Here is a 19,429-nt window from a genome sequence, read left to right as displayed (position 1 = left end):
ATCCTCGATTGAATTGCTCTTACCTCATTGAGCAGCAAGACTATCATTCTCGATGGTACACAAGCTCACGAGATCCAAAACAAAGGAGTGAACTCTACAGCAGTCGCTCCGAAAAATTAGAGTAACCCAAACCATATTTGGCAACTATCTTTTGGGAGTGCAATGATTAGTCCAGTTATTTTAGAACTGGGAGGACCTTGATAAATACCAGTTACGCTGCAAAGGCAAAAGATAATGTTCGTGGTTCATATATGAGTGGCCAAAACACTGACAATGGTAAATCATACACTCTAAGCTGAACCACCACTTAGGCATATTGACATAAACTTCAATCTGGCAAAAGAAATAAATTAACATTAATGGAAAAGTCATGTTGTTATTATGTCTAAGATAGATTGCATACAGAATGAAGGAAGTTGTCATGGGCTTCAGTTCTGGTAACATCATTTTGGAATGGATGTAGTGCAAAACTTATTGGTCCTTTTTAATCGTGCAACAAGTGAGCTGATTATATGTGGTAAAGCTATCTTCCGTCTTCAGTTGGAACCAAGAAACGGTGGACGACAAGAGTGAATGTAGAAGAGGAAGCCAAAGTTCCCCTATGTGCATAAACTGTGCTCTGTGATTTTGTTAAAGATAAAGTCTAGTGTGTGCATTTACTATCTGAAAAGCATGCCAACTTGATTCAAGTAGTTGTCTGTATGAGTGGGAAAGAAGTCCCAATGTTGTTATGAAGTTATGGACATTTGCACTGTAAACATTGTGGAATTAACCAGTTCTTGGATAACGGTTATCTATGTCAGTTTAGTATGTTTCAAAGTAAACAGTTGGATACCAACCACTTGATATTGCTGTATATAAAGTCTAAACGTAACGCAGCAGCAGCAACTCAGCGACTTTTTATGAAAGAAGTTACCAGTTATTTGTTAGATCGGATGACTAATTGAATTAAATCACAGTCACATGACGTCACATAGATGTACGCGATGAATTCCTGATTAAACAGCTATTATACAAGCTTACATGGACCACTAAAGGGATCTCCAGCACTGAGTATAGTGTATATTAAAAGACATAATCGAATATATTTATTAACATACATGTTTCAGTATAGTGTATATTAAAAGACAGAATCGTATATATTTATTAACAGACATGTTTCAGTATAGAATACAGGAGGTAAATATGAATGACAACCATAAACAATGTTGAAAGTGACCCCGTTGGCATCAATAAGGGCCTCGATCCTTCTTATTTTGTTTCTAAACACCGCTATCAGTTGCTGGCTTGAAATAGACTGAATAAAATATGATTACAAAACTGCTCAGGACTTTCCGAACACCATGTAGAATACTTCATTGCTACTGTGGTAATTTTCTAAAAGAAGGATCATACGCTCAAGTTCTGTTTTGGTTTTAAACTTATGAACTTGACAAGTCTTGTTGATGCGTTTTCAATACAAAGAACAGACGAATGTCTTGACACATTGAAATAGGCTCATTGTCTCAATACTTTGGAATTGGCAATTGGGTCCTGGCAAGTTGAAGAGAATGAAAAATCAGGCCCAAGACTGCCTACATCTTTAGAGACAGCTTATATAAGTTTTCAATGATGCTGCTTGGGTTGTGAATACACCTACCAGTATTCAGACGTTAATAGAACTTATGTTAAAAAGGCTGAATTCTAGGGGATAAAAGTGCAGATTTCAAACAGAAATGTAGTAGACTTAAACTCATTGTATAGTATAATTGTAGAGGTATTAATGCAGTTGTTAGATACGTAGAATCTGCAATCGCATAGGCTAATCATATACTTACTGCTCCTGAATGCATATAATGTAAGGCAAAAAAAAAGAACTGCTTGTGTTTCTTCTATTTGTAAGAAAACTCTGCTGATATTACCTGCTTGGTAGAAAGTTTATTGTTCAAATTAACTATGCATCGTTAAAACGATTAATGAGCATTAAAAACCCTAGAGAGATGATAGCATGAAATATAATGACAGTGCAGAAGCTTGGTTTGGTTATACATTATTGACTGGGCTCCCAACATGAAAATGCATCTAAATTGTCTTGTTGGATAGTGAGATCTTTTCTATTCATCAAATATTCGGACGCTTGACACAATTTTGGATTTTCTTTTCAAGCTAATATAACAACAAACCACACAGTGGATGATTCTACTTGTAAATGGATGCCACAATTAGTGCTTTGAACTCCAGGAAGAACATCTGAAGAACCTAGATCTAGTTTGGGCTCTCCTTGCTTCGTAAAAAGGTAAAGCGTGTTTATTCAAATTAAGGAAAGTTGCAAAGGCTCTTATGCCTGAGAGGTCTTGGTACTGCTACTTTTTGCACTCATAACTGAATTTAAAGGTATTGTAGGTTATATGTAAAAGGTAGCAGTACCAAGACCTCTAAGGCATAAGAGTCTCTAGAGTTTCCATAACACAGATATCGAATGATACTAAGGTGTTACTCGCATTTCTGCTAATGGTCCACGGTGGAGATATCCAATGCTGATGTTAATATTATATTATGGGTATCAACCTAAACAGGGTAAATTCAGCAGACAGTTGTTGGTTTTCCTCTTTGAAAGAATAGGCCTGGATGTCATTACTCCATTCCCAGAGTTTAAAAAAAAAGCCACCTATACATTCTTGGTCACAAATGTGATTAAGTCCTACTAACATGTCATAAGTGATGTAGTGGTGGAGCGTTAAATCGCCCAATTAGCGCCTGAAGAGATCCATTTGAATCTGAAAACTAACTTTTCTCAGAATTATCTAAAGTGTTGGATGTGGTGAAAATTAAATTTCACCTCCATGACCTTAGCACCGCCAGTGTGATAGGTTAAGGAAAAGTGTAATACAGACCCTCAAATATATGCTTGCTAAGTTTGTTAATTTATATTGAATTTGCTGGGATAAACATGTACCTTGCATCATAAGTTAGGTTATCATCAGGTCAGTCATTTGATAATTAAAAGTAAGTGGCAATTCTTGCTTTCCAAACTGTGAAAGGTATTCACCTTAGAATGTATAAACTACAGTATATGATTTCCACTTAATTATTATGAGGCTAGGAGAGTTGGTGCCAGTTGATATAACGCCTAATACATTATCATTTTATACTATTGGCGGTGACAATTAAGAGTTCAAAAGCACAATCTGAAGGGTGTTTTCAGCCATCATTTGGTATTGCAAGGTGCAGTATATGAACTTCGTTGTATTATTACCACTGTATCATTTGAATTTAGGGCAGTTTGTTTGTCAAAAACCTTTTAACCCTTAAATTCTGAGCTATTAAGCAGAGTTTCACCATAATATACACATGTTTAGAATATAAGACATCAGCTGCTCGATTAAAATAATTAAATGTGGCTATTTGTAGTAAGACATAATTCCTTATGAATCAACAGTTAGCACAAAAGATAATGATAATTATTGTTTGAAAAACAGCCAAGAGAGCTTTGCATCCCCCGATTTCTGAATAACTGAGTGATTTTTCTGAGGTAAATCGTTGAAGATGTTTTAAAACAATCATTCATCTGGTCTAGAAAAGTAGCTAAACGAACATTTAAAAGTTGAACTTTTGGGTGACAAGTTGCGTTATCTAGGGAAAGTGGAATATTCCTATTTTCTTGTTCCATTATTTTGTTCAATTTAACTGCAAAAATAATGACGGCAGAAAAAGGAACAGAATATATTTAATCGATGCTTCCGCAACAAAATATCCGAGAATTTATTGATATTATACAAATTATTAATTAAACGAGAAATTATTAATTAAATAAGAAATTAATATCTAATCAAAAAACATTTTTCTTCCTTGTTCAGGTTCTTATCCTACTTGTTGAGAGATGAAGTCGGTAAAAGGAGTTTTCCCCGTCCGCGGGTTCCGTCATATAGAGGGCCTTTTATAAGAGAAATCTTAAGATAATGTTGGAAATTTTTGATATTTTCGGTTTGTACAGGTGGGCAAGGCGTTCGACTCGTAATCTGAGGGTCGCGGTTCGAATCCTCCTCGCACCAAATATGCTCGCCCTTTCAGCCGTGGGAGCGTAATAATGTTACGATCAATCCCACTATCCGTTAGTATAAGAGTTGACGGTGGATGGTGATGACTGGCTGCCTTCTCTCTAGTTTTAACACTGATAAATTAGGGACGGCTAGCGCAGATAGCCCTTGAGTAGCTTTGCGCGAAATTAAAAAAAAACAAACCAAAGCTTCAAAAAATAGCCCGAGTTGGTTATGAAATAATTTGAGCAAGAGCCAGAGGCGTTATGGAAGTAAATGTGTTTGACTATGTAAATACATTAATAAATACACGTGTGAACTCACACACACATATGTGTAGAAACATTACATTAAGCCTTTTGTGAGTGTTCTGTAATATGAATGAATCAAAACAAACACAATTGCTGTGCCTTATATGGATGGAATAAGAGATATTAAGATTTTGTGATATCAAATTAACTGTGATTACTAACCTGTAAGATATCATTGGAAAATATAGTTTAGAGGTCATTTTTATTTTAACTAATACTTGTGAGAAAATTGATCAATTTTTGTCATTGCAATATTTTGCATGTAGTGATTTTCATGGAAGAATAAGAGTAGGATTCACAACAAGTCTGAGAGGAAATAGTTTGAATTTTGTTTTTGTATAAGAGTTGTGTTGCATTACGTATGAAAGAAAAAATTTATGTGTTGTTTTCAGGTAATAGTAGTTCAGGATATTTTGATTATTTTGAATCGAAATGTTTGAGTACGTTACACATCATTAGTATATGAATTTCTTAGACAGTATCTTAAAACGTCATAACAATGTTTATCATATTGTGGTGGAATTTATACTTTAGTTATATTAGTTGAAATATTTAAAAAGGCATGATGTACAAATATGCAAATTGTAAGTGTACTAATGAGAGGTACAAGTGGTTACTCATTTCTAGTACAACAGCTCTTTCAAGCATTACTTTTCTTTAAAGGTACTTTTTAGAGAAGAGTGATTGTCATAAACCAGACTGTTATGAGCCCCATTTAATCTTCGCATCTGGCAGGCATTTTAACCAATTATTTTCATTCATTTAAGATTTTAAACCTGAACCAGCTAACCTATCTTGTCTTTAGTTAAACGATGGTTTTCACTTACAAACTTGGGAAGTAAAATATGTGAATATCCTGTGATGAAGTGTCATTTTGTCAATTGTGATTTTCTGTTTGCAAAGAAACTGGATTTCTTAATCAACACAAAGCTATTCAGGGTCAGCCTGATCGTTCACTTGTTACAGCTCATTGATGATGATGTGTTGCTGATGGATGCAACAAACGTTTAGAATATCATTAAGTTATCAAAGGTCTCCAAGCAGTACAACCACTAACAGTTAATCATAGGGTATTGAAAAAGGAATGGCTGACATTTCAAGAAATTAAAAACCCTACAATGTCACATCTTAGGATGCCTTTCAACAGCATGGGTGAAGACATCGGATGTATGCCCATCTCTGATAGGACTTCATGACATCATGAAGACCCAAAGTACCTTTCAATAAACAAGATTGTCGTGAGGGGGGACAAATGGGGTTAGGGACAAAAGGCAACGTGTCTAATGACACCCTCACAGTGACAACAACTTCTGAGCAATAGAATTGAAGCATAAAAGTGAGACAACAAGATGGACCTCATCCTGTCAGTGGTAGCTATCTAAGCTGACCCAATCAATGGAGAATCTTCGTATTTTAGAGTCCCCAGACCATCAGCGAGAAGAACAAGGAGCCTCTGCATATTTAAAATTCGGACCCCATCAAAGAGGTCTTAGGAGGTGACCCAGTGACAGTCAAGTGGAATTAAATTATCAATTGGCCCCATTAAGACCCTCTTTAGCCCTACTTAAATATGCCACTGCGGATCATCTCATCTTGAAATGCCATTGCCAAGAGATGGCTACAGGATGAATTGAGGTCTAATCTCTCTATAACTAAGAAGGAGACCAGCTAAGATGGAGAAAGATATATTTATAACAATTTTAAAAAGTCTGCCTCTTGCATGCCAAGCTAACAACCACTAGATCACACTGTGTAAACACTTATTTTCTTGAATTTAAACTTGGTTTTAGCAGGCTAGTAAACGATTTTAACTTGAGAAGGTTTAGTAGAATTGACAGTTTAATAAGCTACTACAAGTACACACATAATATGCTTCATATACAAAATTGTTCATTTTATTTTACACATGGGTTTAGGATTATTATTCATTTCATATCAGTAGGATTTCTAACCTAACTTTTAGATCAATATCTTGGTCGAACCTTAAGTTATCTAGCAAATATATCTGGTAATGTAGCATTTCAGTTAATTCACTTCACCTGAACATATCACAAAAGCAAAAAAGGAAAAACAACACAAATCAAAGAATCAAAATTTTATTATAGTTGTATTTAAACTATGAAATAATTGGAAGTTTATAGTAAAGCTTGTTGGACTAACATATCCTTATGGGGTTGTTTCGTTGTTTGTAAGTACATAGTTAAACAATAAGCTGTTATCTGTACTTTTTCACTGCGAGTATCGGCCTTCGAATATTAATATTATCATTCCTTATCATTGAGATCCGAAAAGAAGTATAATGGGTAATTAACAGAAATGTTTTCTATAATTATTAGAAACTATAATTTAATTAAAAAATTAAGTTTACTAGCGTTCATAATCTCAAAGTAATAACTTGAATATAATATTTAGCTTAAAATATTAAAATTAGAACAAATCTTCTTCATAAACAACATTTACAGTTTGCTTTCAATCAACCAACAAATAAATATTTGAGGTGGTCCCACACTCGAACATATTACATCTCATTACCTTTAGAAAAGTACGGTTGTTTCAAAAACAGTCTAGCAACTTCCATACTTTGACCTCCAATCTCTTTAAAATACTCAAAATTCTCCAAAACATCAACCTCCCGAGATTGTCTCAAGTTGACCCGAAAGGCTGGGAGCAATTACCACAAGCTTTACAAAATAAAAAGAGTTAAGTTCAATTTCGAATCTCTTAGGGCATTCCCCACAGTTCATAGTATTTGCATATGCATTTTGGTTTGGACTGCTCCAGTAGTCTCGAGGAGTTAGGGTGCAAATGAACAGACATTTTGTCTTTATATATTGATTGTTTGTAATATCGTAGTTGTTTCTAAGCATCTGTCTTTTATTATACAAAATTAGGTGTGTAGACAAGGTTACATGTTAAAGTTTATTTTCTTTTTCACCAGAAATAAAAATGAAAAGAGATAAGATAAACAGATATTGTAGTATGAAACACTGGTTGCGCATGACATTTTTTATCAACAATGCTGGCCAAGCGCGTAAGGCGTGCGACTCGTAATCCGAGGGTCGCGGGTTCGCGCCCGCATCGCGCTAAACATGCTCGCCCTCCCAGCCGTGGGGGTGTATAATGTGACGGTCAATCTCACTATTCGTTGGTAAAAGAGTAGCCCAAGAGTTGGCGGTGGGTGGTGATGACTAGCTGCCTTCCCTCTAGTCTTACACTGCTAAATTAGGGACGGCTAGCACAGATAGCTCTCGAGTAGCTTTGTGCGAAATTCCAAAACAAACAAACAATCAACAATGCTGAGTATATTAAAAAAGATTGATTTTTTCCCCAACAGAATAGCAATATTCAAATCTATTTACATCTTGCAATAGATAGTTGGACATTTTCAACATCCAAAAATTTGCAACTATACACCACAGACTGTAACGAAACTTAAATGCAGAATATGTTTTAGTGTATTTGTAAATGAATACACGTGTTTGTTCAGCTATTACCTTAGTTTTGAAACACATAAACACGGTGTGTAATGTTTGTTGAAATATTTCGTTCTTATTACTTGAAAAAATATCTAAACCAATTAATGCGGTTTTGATTACTTATGATATAATAGTGTTACGATGATCTCATTATAGTGATTTATTTTTATTATATATATACACACACACACATATGTATGTGTATTTATAGCAGTTAGTCTATTTACAAAAGTGACTATTTCTAGAGGACGCTTAGGTGAACCGCAATTTTCAAAAATATTGATGGTACTATTAGACGAGGAAAGAAATCGGCAACGTTACAGGTTGGTCTAGTCTTCCTCAGTGCTGTTCGTATTATTACTGTTAGTTGAAAGTATAAAATGATAGTAGTTTGCTGGAAAATAGTGTTTTGATTTTGATTGTAGGTTAATTTGAGATTGAAATTTAGTTCTGCGTCATGTTTTTTTTTTTATTATTTCTTGCAAGTTCAAGCTGTTTAGTTCTCCACAATTTAAAATACAATATTAGTGCTACTGATACTGGTTGCTAGTATATTACTAATTTGCCACACTTCGTTCAATGAATCGTAGTATATCAAATGTTTCTAAGCCTAATGCTTGCTACTTTGTGGATGAATAAAGTGCGTTCATATATAGATCCAACTGTCGAATACGGAAATTCGAATTTTGATAAATTTGTTCATTGTTTCATTTTGTTGGCATTAAATGATTAATACAAAGTAATGGCTCCCTTAACCATACATTAATCCTTGTTCTTTGACTTAAACTTTAAACTTGTGTAAGGCTATTTAATTCCAAGTATCTTGTAAGTTGCATTATCCCAGCACCAGTGTATTTTGGGCAAGTATTTAATAATATTCATAATAATAATAATTTTAAAATGAAGTAGTACTAATGCTGTTAATGTATCTCGGAACTAATAAGCAGAGAACAACGTTTTGACTTTCCTAGGCCATCATCAGGTTAACAAAAAATGTTAAGGAAAAAGATTCAATCTGATTACTTTAGTCTAAATTAGACAAAATCACTGTTGTCTGTAGCCCAGGGATAAATGTTTGAAATTATTTTCAAATTTTGCTTTATATTCTGAGGTTTTCTTTTTTTTTGTTATTAATTTCTTTTAACAGTATCTTTGATCTAAAAGAATGCACAAGGAAATAAGTTGGCTCAGCTTATAATTTAAATTTTGTATGAATCAGTCCCAGTAACATTGTTAAGAGGAATATTAATACAGAAAAATTGTATAATATGGTAAATCCTGTAACATTATACTAGCAGATTATCAATTACTCATTGTCATCAACAAGTATATTTCATTAATTTATGGCAATGTTTCTAAATATTAAATTATTTTTAACATATCTGAAGTGATTAATATCAAATCTATAAAAATACTTGATTGTTAGATAGATATGGTTCTGAATTATATTTAAAGAATATTATTACTTGAATCTTTTCTTTGTCATTGTCTTAATACCTCCATTGATAAAGTAATTTTGACTGTTTTAAATTGCTTTGTGGAAGACTAATAAAGCTACATGTACTACTTTAATTTCTAGAATGTTAATTGTTTAGTCTTATCAATAAACTAAACTTTTAAACTAGTTTAGAATACCTTACAAAGTCAGTCCTGTTGTTGTCATTTAAGATTGAAGTATTATGAGAATACTGAAGTTAAATTTCAGTAATTAGACTCTGTTATGGATCCTTGAAGATTATTAGGCTGACCATTCATGACTAGTCAATTGAGTTTAGTGTAAGATTGTATCAAAGGGTGGTTAGGCATTATCTACATGGCATAAAATAATGCTAATTATCAGTCAGTGTCTAGTGTGTTAATTAGTAAGTAATTTTGACTATCTGTTAAAATTACATTTTTATTGAAACCCAGAGTATAAAAATATTAAAGGCACCAAAAACCATTAGTTTATTCTCACTTGCTAAACTTGCTTTTTAATGATTTTTAAACTATCATATTGTCTTATTGATTTTGTAAACTGCAGTATAAACATTCTCATTTTCTGTTTATTGTAAGTAATTCAAGAAGAGATTAAAGCATACTTTGTAGAATCTTTAGTACATTATTTAAGGTGGTCTGACAAAAGGAAGAGAAAATCTGTTGCACTGGTTCTTGTACATGCAAACATTCTTAAGTTTATACACAATTTAAATTAAAATAAATCAACATTATATTTTGTTACATGGTAATCTCTGTGAGAGAATTTCTCAATGCAGTTAGTGGAATTTGATAATTGACTAATTTACTGATTAATCATACATTCAACCTATCAATTTATCTTTCATTGGACTTGATTCTTGGAAGAATTGTAGTAATAATCAAACAATAATTTTGACAAGTTTGTTATTGCCTGATTTTATATGGGCTGCAGATTGTATAATGTAGGTGTTTGTGACTTGTTGACAATAAATTTCAAGAATAAACTGACAGCACAATATTTGAAGCAAGTAAAAGCTATGTACAAAAATGTATGCTATTTACCACAGTTGAATCTAGAGCTATAAATTATTTTACATTAAAAGTCTGCTTTCTGGCTCAATTACTTTAGAACCCAATTGACAAAATTAACTCCTCTATTTCTGATGTTACAGTACAAACTGTGAAACTCATTACAACATTGCTATTATAACTGTTAGTTACCACAGTTTTATCCATAGCTTTATTTTTTAATAAGATTCCAAACATGGGTTCGTTTGTTTCAAGCATTATTTGACAAGACAAACTATTTCCTTATTACAATGAAAACTGATATTTTCAATTTAAAAATTGACTTTTATGGTTCAACTGACAATCATGTAGTCTAACTTTATTCTTCCTGTATCTGCATGTTAAAACATGACAGAAGAATTTAGAAATATTTGGCCCTCTAGCAGCAACAGTATTACACATGAGATTAGGGTATTCAGGGTATATATGCATTCTTGAAAGTGAGAGGGCTTGTGAAGGAGCCTTTTTTGTAAAAGTACTTTTACATTCTAATGTAGGTTTCAGCTTCTGAAATGTATGAAAAACGTTCTTAGTGTTTAAAAAGTCACTGAAAAAAATGCTTAAAATTGATCTTGGCAATTTGGTATGAACCATAAAGTACTTGAATTATGCTGTTTGGCCATGTGTGCATGTATTTCGATTCCACTCGTGTTTCATCTGCCAACAGTTTTGTATATCAGAGATCTCTTGTTGTGGTTTTTAATTTTAGTGTGCAGTGTAGTGGTAAAGGTCATATGTGTAGGTTAGCCTTACTGTGCATACTGTCACAGCTGATGCTTCTGTTATCCTAGATCTTCTCAAAATAAGACTTAAGTGTTGTTTAGGGTGTTGAAATATGCAACATCTTTTATGGTGAACCTTGTAAACTGGTCTCTCAATCTTAAAGCAGTTATGTTTCTGTTATATATTAATTACTTCAATTGGGGTAGTGTCTAATCTAAGTCCTTTTCTTTCTAAGTAAGGATTACTTTGTGCTCCACATATTATCTAGTGGAAAATTTAACTTCACTCAAGTTTCTTTATGCAATGATTGGGTCAAGCCCCAAAGTGCAAAACTTTTTATGGTTTTGTCCTGGTTTTTGTAAGTTGTGACCATCAATCAATGTTGCACTGTCCATGACATTTTAGGTAGGGTCCATAAAGGTTAGTTGAACTCCCCTAGGACAAATAGGGTAGCCAAAAGTGTAAACCTTCTAAAGGCTTTCCTGCTAGAGCTGTAAGTGAAAAATTGCCATTTTTAATTAGTTGAACTGTTAAATATTTCATTCTGTCCTGCATAGCATTTGTTTGTAATTCTGTACAGAAAAACATCTGAAATTTGCGTATTCTATCACTTTGGCAATTTTCTTTTATTTAAAAAAAAAAGTTGTGACCGTTTTGTTTTTGGGAGAGAAGCAGTATTGGTTAGTAAGCATACTTTCACCATACTTAAGGCTACTGCTGGACTATCCTAATGTGGTCTCTCTACCTGTCACCCTGGAGTGTAATTGACCAAGCAGAAATCAATAATGTGGTGTTGCAGCTGTTGTCTGTACTTTTTGTTTTGAAAGATTTAAGTGCATATAGTTGTCTGGGATGGTGGAGATATTGATAAGATGGGTAGATTTATTGGGCACCTCATTTCTGACTATGAAGATCTCTTTCAACTCTAGTATTTTCATGCACTATGTTTGGCACTTAGTGTCTTTGATTTATCCATCTGTTTATATTTCTCCTTTTCTTTATCTTAGGAGGTGGGCAGTAATGTACAAGACAGAGCTTATTTGCCCATTATTCTTGGAAGGTTGGCCAAATAATACTAACTAATATGGAAGTTCAGAATTTTATGAATGTATGATGAATTTCCCAATTTTTGTCTAACATTTTAGAATAGAGGTTATTCCAACTCTGTGCAAGATAAACACAATTCTAATTCTTCACAAGAGTTATTAGTACCTCAGGACTGTCTCATGTTTTAGCACATTAAGATCAGTGCTATTATTAACCAACTTTTTCCTACAGTAGGAAATAGCCTCTCTTTCAGTGACACTTAGATTTCCCACCAGTTATCATATATGATATCTATTTACTGAGATGGAGTTTTGAGCCAAATATGGTTGAATGCTTATATTTTTAGGAAATATATTAACCATGAAATGCTTTAATTGGCAAAAGGGGGTACTGGTGAAACTGGAACTGGCCAAGCAAGCTATAAGTGTATGACAGTTGTTCGAGACAAAAGAAAGATAGCAGAAGTTAAAATGCTATGAATAGGCTTTTGTTTCTAGAGCCTCGTTTACAGAGACAGGACTGCACCAACAGACTTGACACAGTTTGTGATAATTACAGTATGAAAATCAGCATCACAGAGACTAGTATTCAGTTGCTTACTAAAATGTTTTCGGCATTAACATCAACAATTTCTTGATATAAGCTACAGTAAGAATCAATGCAGCTTTATTTTTCAATATGATCAGCCCATCACTTCATGACTTATTATGCACTATAACCTTTCATTGAGTTTCCTGAAGAAGTCTGATATTGTTAACTGATAGTACTGACTTCTACATAATGAACATAACTCAAGTCATCTATGGACTTTCTTCATGTGGTTCAAACACAGGTGATTATGTGGACTCTGTCTTGGTTTTCTGTGACTGGGCTATTTCTGAAATTATTCCCCTCTACACATTGTTCACTACTGAGGAGAATCCAGTCTTGTTCAGGATCATAATTGTAGAAGTAAGCAGTACATAGATTGTACTATCTGTATCTATTATCTTAGTTTGGAGACCCTTCAATTGCTTAGATTCAGTTCCTATACAATTCTCTTGGGTATTCAAAACAACTAACATACCTGTCATTATCTTTATGTATTCAGTTTTTCCAGATTTCTGACTAAGAGAATAAGTTTTTAGTTTTTTCTACAGATCAAAGGCCATTTTAATTATTTAATTTTTAATCTTCATTAAACAAAAAAGGTACTTTATATAGCTTTTAAAACATAATGTATAGCTATTTTACTTTACTTGCCCATCGTTTTATAAAGTTCTTTTGTGCTTTGTTCCATAAATCTCAAACAGGTAAACCAGTAATCATTTTTAATTTTCTGAAAGCTTAAACTTAGTACCCTTGTTTTTTAAGTTTGTATTTCCAACCTGTAAATCCACCTACCATAAAACAAACATAAGCACTTAAGTCACCTCTAGTTTCAACTCTCCTAATAGAACAGAAAAAGAAGTAAATTGCTGGATATTAGTTCTTCAATCAAATATTCTAATACTTATTGATATTCTTTCTAAAAGGTAATCAGTACTATACACAGTATTTTGAGGGAGTATCCAGTAGTTTTAAACAAGATGCAGTGATCTTTTAAATTTAAGTAACTTAAAACTAAAAGTTATAACACTGCCTAAGATTTTAGATTTTTATAAACAGTTATACAATCTTAGTGACCAATGTACAAATTTTTGGACTTATTATTAAGGCTTTTCTGTATTTCTGTATCAAAATAAGTATTTTGGCTCAATCACTAAAATTAAGTTCCTTTTACAGTATATAAGAAGTTCTCATAACTCTATACATAATGAACAGAAACATATGCCTTAGGAACCTATCGCTAAACTAGTTTATTTAATATTTTATGCATCCTATTTTTTAAGTACTAAACAACAAAAGTAACTAGTGACTTGAGAAGTAGTAATCATATTAAGAAATAGTACTGATACTGGTTTAGTCATTTTAAGTGTTTGTATGAAACAAGTCAAGAAAGAAGTGAACTTGTTTGTGTTTTTTATTTCAGTGTACAGCATGTTTTGTGTATGAGAACATTGTCCTTCCAGATTAAATAAAGATGAAGGTAGAATATGATCAGATTATAAAAAACCTGAAAAATCGGCAGTTGGAGTCCACAGCAGCAAGGGTGCAAGTGAGGCTTCTGTTTTCTTTATTGTAACTAATTTGTAAAAGTTCAGAATTTTCATAAGTATACTGTTTTGTCCTTAATGTATCTTTTGGAGATAAGTTGTGAAATGATTCCTAATTTGAAAAAAAAAAAAAAAAAACAATTTTGAGAGAAATTCAGAAACTTGAATTTGTTTTCTATAGAATATAAAATTAGATGACCATAATTTAAATGTTTAGATAAACCATGCATGGGAGGCTTGTTGGTAAAATGAGATTCCAGATGAAATCCTGAATATTAAAGGAAATAAGTTATGGAAGTCTTTGTCCAGGCTTGTTATTTGATAAAATATATAGTTTTTTCCTTTTAACTTTTAACTTGTGAAATTTTGCAGAATAATGTTTCCTGGTAATTTGATTTCCATTTTCATTGGATAATTTTGAATATGGAAGTGATATTTATGTTGAGTGACCTTAGGCCAAATGACCTATCATTTGATCTTTTCTCTGTTTTTGCTTATTTAAAATTGTAATAAAAAATCTGTAGTTTCACAATGAACAATCAATTAATTTTAATAGGATTTATGTTAGAAACTGTAAGTGAAACTTCCATAAGTTCAAAGTTAATGTGTAAAAACAAATGAAGTGTAAAACAGCTTTAAAATTTAAAATACTTGTTAATATTATTGTCTACTGTAATAAGTATAAATGAGATTTTCTAATTTGTTTCAAGCTGTAGGTTTGTTGATTGTAGGTGTTCATAACTTAAGTAGACAAGTATTGAATCTTAATGTAATTTATTTCTGGTTTATTATAAAGTTACTTGTTTACTCTTGTACTAGCTCTCTAATTTTAGATTGTTTAACCATCCTTCTATCTGGCTAGTAGGTGTTCATATGAAGCTGTACATTTTACTGACCTCTTGTGTGCATGTACATGTATTTTGATTCATTGAATAGCAGTAAGTGGTTTAAAAAATTAATGCTGTACTTGTCTTGACTTTCAGATAGTAGCTGGGATATTTCTGCCTTGGATAAATTAGGAATGTTATATTTTTCTATTTAACTTTAAATGTTTTTCTGTCACATCTTACTTTCTCATTTGTCATAAATCTGTGTACTTTTAATGTTATATTCACTGTTAGTATTTCATGGTATTTGTTGTGAGTGTTAGTTATCAATGAAATATTTTAAATAAGGGAATATCCACATTTAAATATTCTACTAGGTGCATAATATATACATTCTAATTTGAAGTGTGCATGAGTTGGAGGCCAAAACTTGCACTTTCCCAGTTTTAATACCTCTAGTAGACAAAGTATCATATAGCATTGTTCTTATCAACAAACATAATAGCAATATTTTGATTACCTAGAGAGTTGTAATAATTGGAAATTGTAACAGTTGGAAACCCTAATTTTGGAAAGTTGATTTAGTTTTATGACGTTAACCAATTTAATTATTTCAATTAGTTTACATGATATTAATTGATGAAATTGATGGCCACAGATAATCAGTTTTATATTTATTGCATCGGTGTTTTTATAAGAAGCTTTGATCCCATAATTTAAAATAAATTCCAGAACAATGTTTTGACCTTCAGGTTAACAAAGAGTTTACAACTGACCGTTGCTAGGTGATCTGAGGATTGTGGGTTTGAATCCCCATCACACCAGGCATGCTCACTCTTTCAGCTGTGGAGCATTATAATGTGATGGTCAATCCTATTATTCATTGGTAAAAGAGTAGCCCAAGAGTTGCTAGTGGGTGATGATGACTAGCTGCCTTCCCTCTAGTCTTACACTACTAAATTAGAGATGGCTAGTGCAGATAGCCCTAATGTAGCTTTGCATGACATTCAAAACAAAACAAACAAAAGTAGTTAAAAGGTCAATGAAGCAATAAGGATAAGTAATTGTAATTTTTTATTACAATCTGCATTCATTCAAGAAGGAAAAAGTATTTGTATTTTATATTTTGTAGCTTTTCATTCACTGTAGATTGATTTTGCTTCAGCTAGTGTTAGGATAATGAAGAGAAGTTAGTTTTACAGAAAAAAGTTATATTCTTTTAGGAGTTCAATGATTATGCAAATGAAATGCAAAATCTGCAAGATGAAAAATATTTTATTCTTTGCATGAAAACCACATTTAATTCAAACTGACTCAGTAAGGTTTCATAAATTTACAGACAAACCTTTAATTAGAATACATTAAAATATCTATGTGCAAATAATATACTGATTGCTTACTAAAAGCTGTCCAAGTTGCATGAAGATATATATAGTACATTAAGTTATACTATGTATAATTTCATGGTTACAAGCTCAGCTCAGTCAAATTGACTGAACCTGTCTTATGTATCTAATAAAGTTTCAGGTTCTACTGAAATCTACTTTTATACTTTGAACCTTTAAAAATGTTTTATTAGCATGTACTAGTGGTGCCATCCCTTTAGGACAATTATTAGTAATAAGAGAATCATATAATATTAACTCGTAATAATCCTGGTCCCAACTGCAAACGGCCAAAGGTTCAAATCTATTAACCTGGTGCTTGGATGCTAACTGAACTTGTCTTTATGTCATTTTTTAGTACTGTGCATCCTTTATACATTTAATGTGTTGCTTCCTTAATTTCTCTAACATTTAATGAGTCAAATATTAGCCAAGCCCCATGTATTCTAAAGTGACTTTCATCATCATTAATGATATCTATTGTCTTTTCTTCTAGGCATGCCTTAATCAGTTAAATGTTTCGTGTATGCCAAGTGATTCAAAACAAAATAGTGTAGAAAATTTTGATGTGTTTGTTGGTCGTTTGCTGCGAGCATGTGGCACCCTGCTTCAGGAAAATGCTGACCTCACAACATCAGAAGCTGAAGAAATAGCTGTAGCTGTGAAACTAAGTTGTGAGGCCTTTCAAACAAGAAGTAATTTAGGTAGTGAAGGAGTACAACTTGAATTTTCACTTTACCACATCATTATTGGTCTCTTACGAATGGTAGGTACCTCTAGTTATTTATTGTCTGAAACTTGCATACACCTTCTGCATTGTAACCCGCAGTAATGTAATAAAAGGTACTGGAATATCAGTTTATAGGGTTCTCCATGAGAACTAATGATTCCAACTTGAGCATTTATTCTTCAGGAACACATCCAGAATTTGTCAGCAAATGAAGTACAAAGTACAAAATGATGTTAATTGTTAATTTTTTCTTTGTATTATTAATTTTGATATTTTGATCTTTTTTAATGATAGCACATGTGAAAGCTGTTAACATTTTCAACATTCTTGATTAATGTTTACTTTTTGTTTCTGTGCTGTATTTTTAGATATTGAATGTATGTAGCAGCAAGTAAAATTAGAACTACATGGCTAAGCTTTAAATTAAAACTAACAAATGAAAAAATATTTTTAACTTGTTAAAGTTAAATTTTCTATATGTTTCGTAGTATCAGTGTAGTATGTCATGGTTTACCAGCAAAGCAGAGAAATTGGGCCTATTTGTTCCCTTTGAGTAAAAACAGTTAAGTAACAAAGAGACAAGAAATAAATCCATATACTATACAAAATATTTAATCATAATAAACACTACCATATGACAAAGAATAGGGCAAGTTTAACTTTAGGTGAAGTGTAAAACTAGCAATGATGGCATTAAATGTAAATAAGGTTCTCGCTAATATGTTCTTTCCCCTATAAACTAAACAAAAGAGAGAAATTCTAAAGGAAAACACTCCCATTTAAGTATAAGAAAGTTATGATACTGCAACACTTAAATACCTGTGAAAGTCTAAATTGGATGTCTCCCAGAGAAGTTTAAACACCTTCACTTATGATGCAAACAAACCACAATAATTAAGAACAAGAACTTTCTGAGACTAACAGGTAAAATTATTTCAGACAAAACTCTTCATTCATGGAAAGTGTATGCCTTATGCTCCACAAGAAACACAAGTTAATTATGTACAATAAAGGAAAAGACTAATTTTATGCAGAATTCTAACAGAAAATTTTAAGATCTTTCCTTTAAAGGAACACACAAAACCTGGTGCAGAAACTTTCTCATTCTTATGGAAAGTTATAAAGAAAACTGGGTCACACAGCATGAGCTACCTAGAGAAAGTAAATTTAAATACTTAGTTTGACTCAACATATCAAATTCCATATTGTGTGCTACGTACATAACTTTTAGTTGGAGGTGTGCAAACTACTAAGGACATGAATACCCACAGTTTGTTAGAATTGCTGATAAGAATAGTTCAGCTTGTTAAGTAATTGCTAGGATATTTCTTTAAGACAAGCAGATAAACTCTTGCCTTTAGTCCTTCACACAAAACTTTGCTTTCCACTGAACCTAAAGGGGGAAACCATGAAAACCAATGTAATTTAGAAGTTTCACTTTCCTAAGTAGAGGTGGAAAACCTGTAATATACCCTTGTATATTACTTTTAAAACTTGTTTTAATTCATAGCTCGTTAAACCTTTTTTTGCAAATTTCTCTTTGTATAATCTATTCTAGTTGCTGAATCTTAATGAATACGAGATATAATAAGCAAATGAATAATATTTATCTTAAAGATCTGTTAAATCTTAAGGATAAGTCTTTAAATTTAAAGGTGATTGAAGAAAGCTGGTTTTAATATTGTGGGGTAAAATGGTAGATGTAAGACTGAAGTAAGACTCTTAGTGTAGCTAATAGTTACAAGAAGGTTTAAACCACTGAAGTATTAAGAAGAAAGGAATTTTTAGGGTTTTTTAAACTAATGGAAGTTTTATGTGGTCAAGTATACAATTGGGGTTTTGTTATAGAAAAATTAAGTTTCCAACATTTTTATAGTTTGAAAAGGCTTTGTAAGTATCTATGATATTGGAGAGGAATGCAACTGGGTTGTGTGAAGACCAGTTTTACTCTTAATATAAGTAACATTTTCTCTGGGAATGCATTTCATTTGTTTTGGTATTATACATGGCTGATGTGCTGCTGTCTCATTTCTAAGAATTAATGTAAATTTGGCAGTATACATATACAAGTGTTTTTTTGCATTGTCAGATAGAAAAGAAGGGTTTTGCTGTTCCATTTCAACAATTGCTAAAGGTTTTTATTTTATTAACATCTCGTATCATATTTTTGGTTGTATCCAATACATGATGAGATGAAGTAAATCAATTCTAATTCTGACCAATCACAATATTAAAAGGAAAAGCATTAGTTCA

At 32.3% G+C, this 19,429-nt stretch overlaps 1 protein-coding gene across 2 annotated transcripts in view; it reads left to right on the top strand.

The window, feature by feature from the left end:
• The first annotated feature begins 8,020 nt into the window (after positions 1 to 8,020).
• Positions 8,021 to 19,429, top strand: part of LOC143225078 (uncharacterized) — a 38,764-nt gene continuing 27,355 nt past the window's right edge. Inside the window, exons 1-3 of one of the 2 annotated variants that reach the window (XM_076453798.1) lie at positions 8,021 to 8,126; positions 14,111 to 14,236; positions 16,943 to 17,212. In XM_076453798.1, the coding sequence (XP_076309913.1) occupies positions 14,162 to 14,236; positions 16,943 to 17,212 (345 nt within the window). In that variant the 5' untranslated portion in view covers positions 8,021 to 8,126; positions 14,111 to 14,161. The other variant, XM_076453799.1, reaches the window with a different exon arrangement.

The sequence above is a fragment of the Tachypleus tridentatus genome, chromosome 9, assembly GCF_004210375.1.
Source record: "Tachypleus tridentatus isolate NWPU-2018 chromosome 9, ASM421037v1, whole genome shotgun sequence".
Classification (NCBI taxonomy): Eukaryota; Metazoa; Arthropoda; class Merostomata; order Xiphosura; family Limulidae; genus Tachypleus; species Tachypleus tridentatus.
Note: the sequence above shows the minus strand (reverse complement) of the source record. Positions and strands in the feature narration are given on the sequence as shown.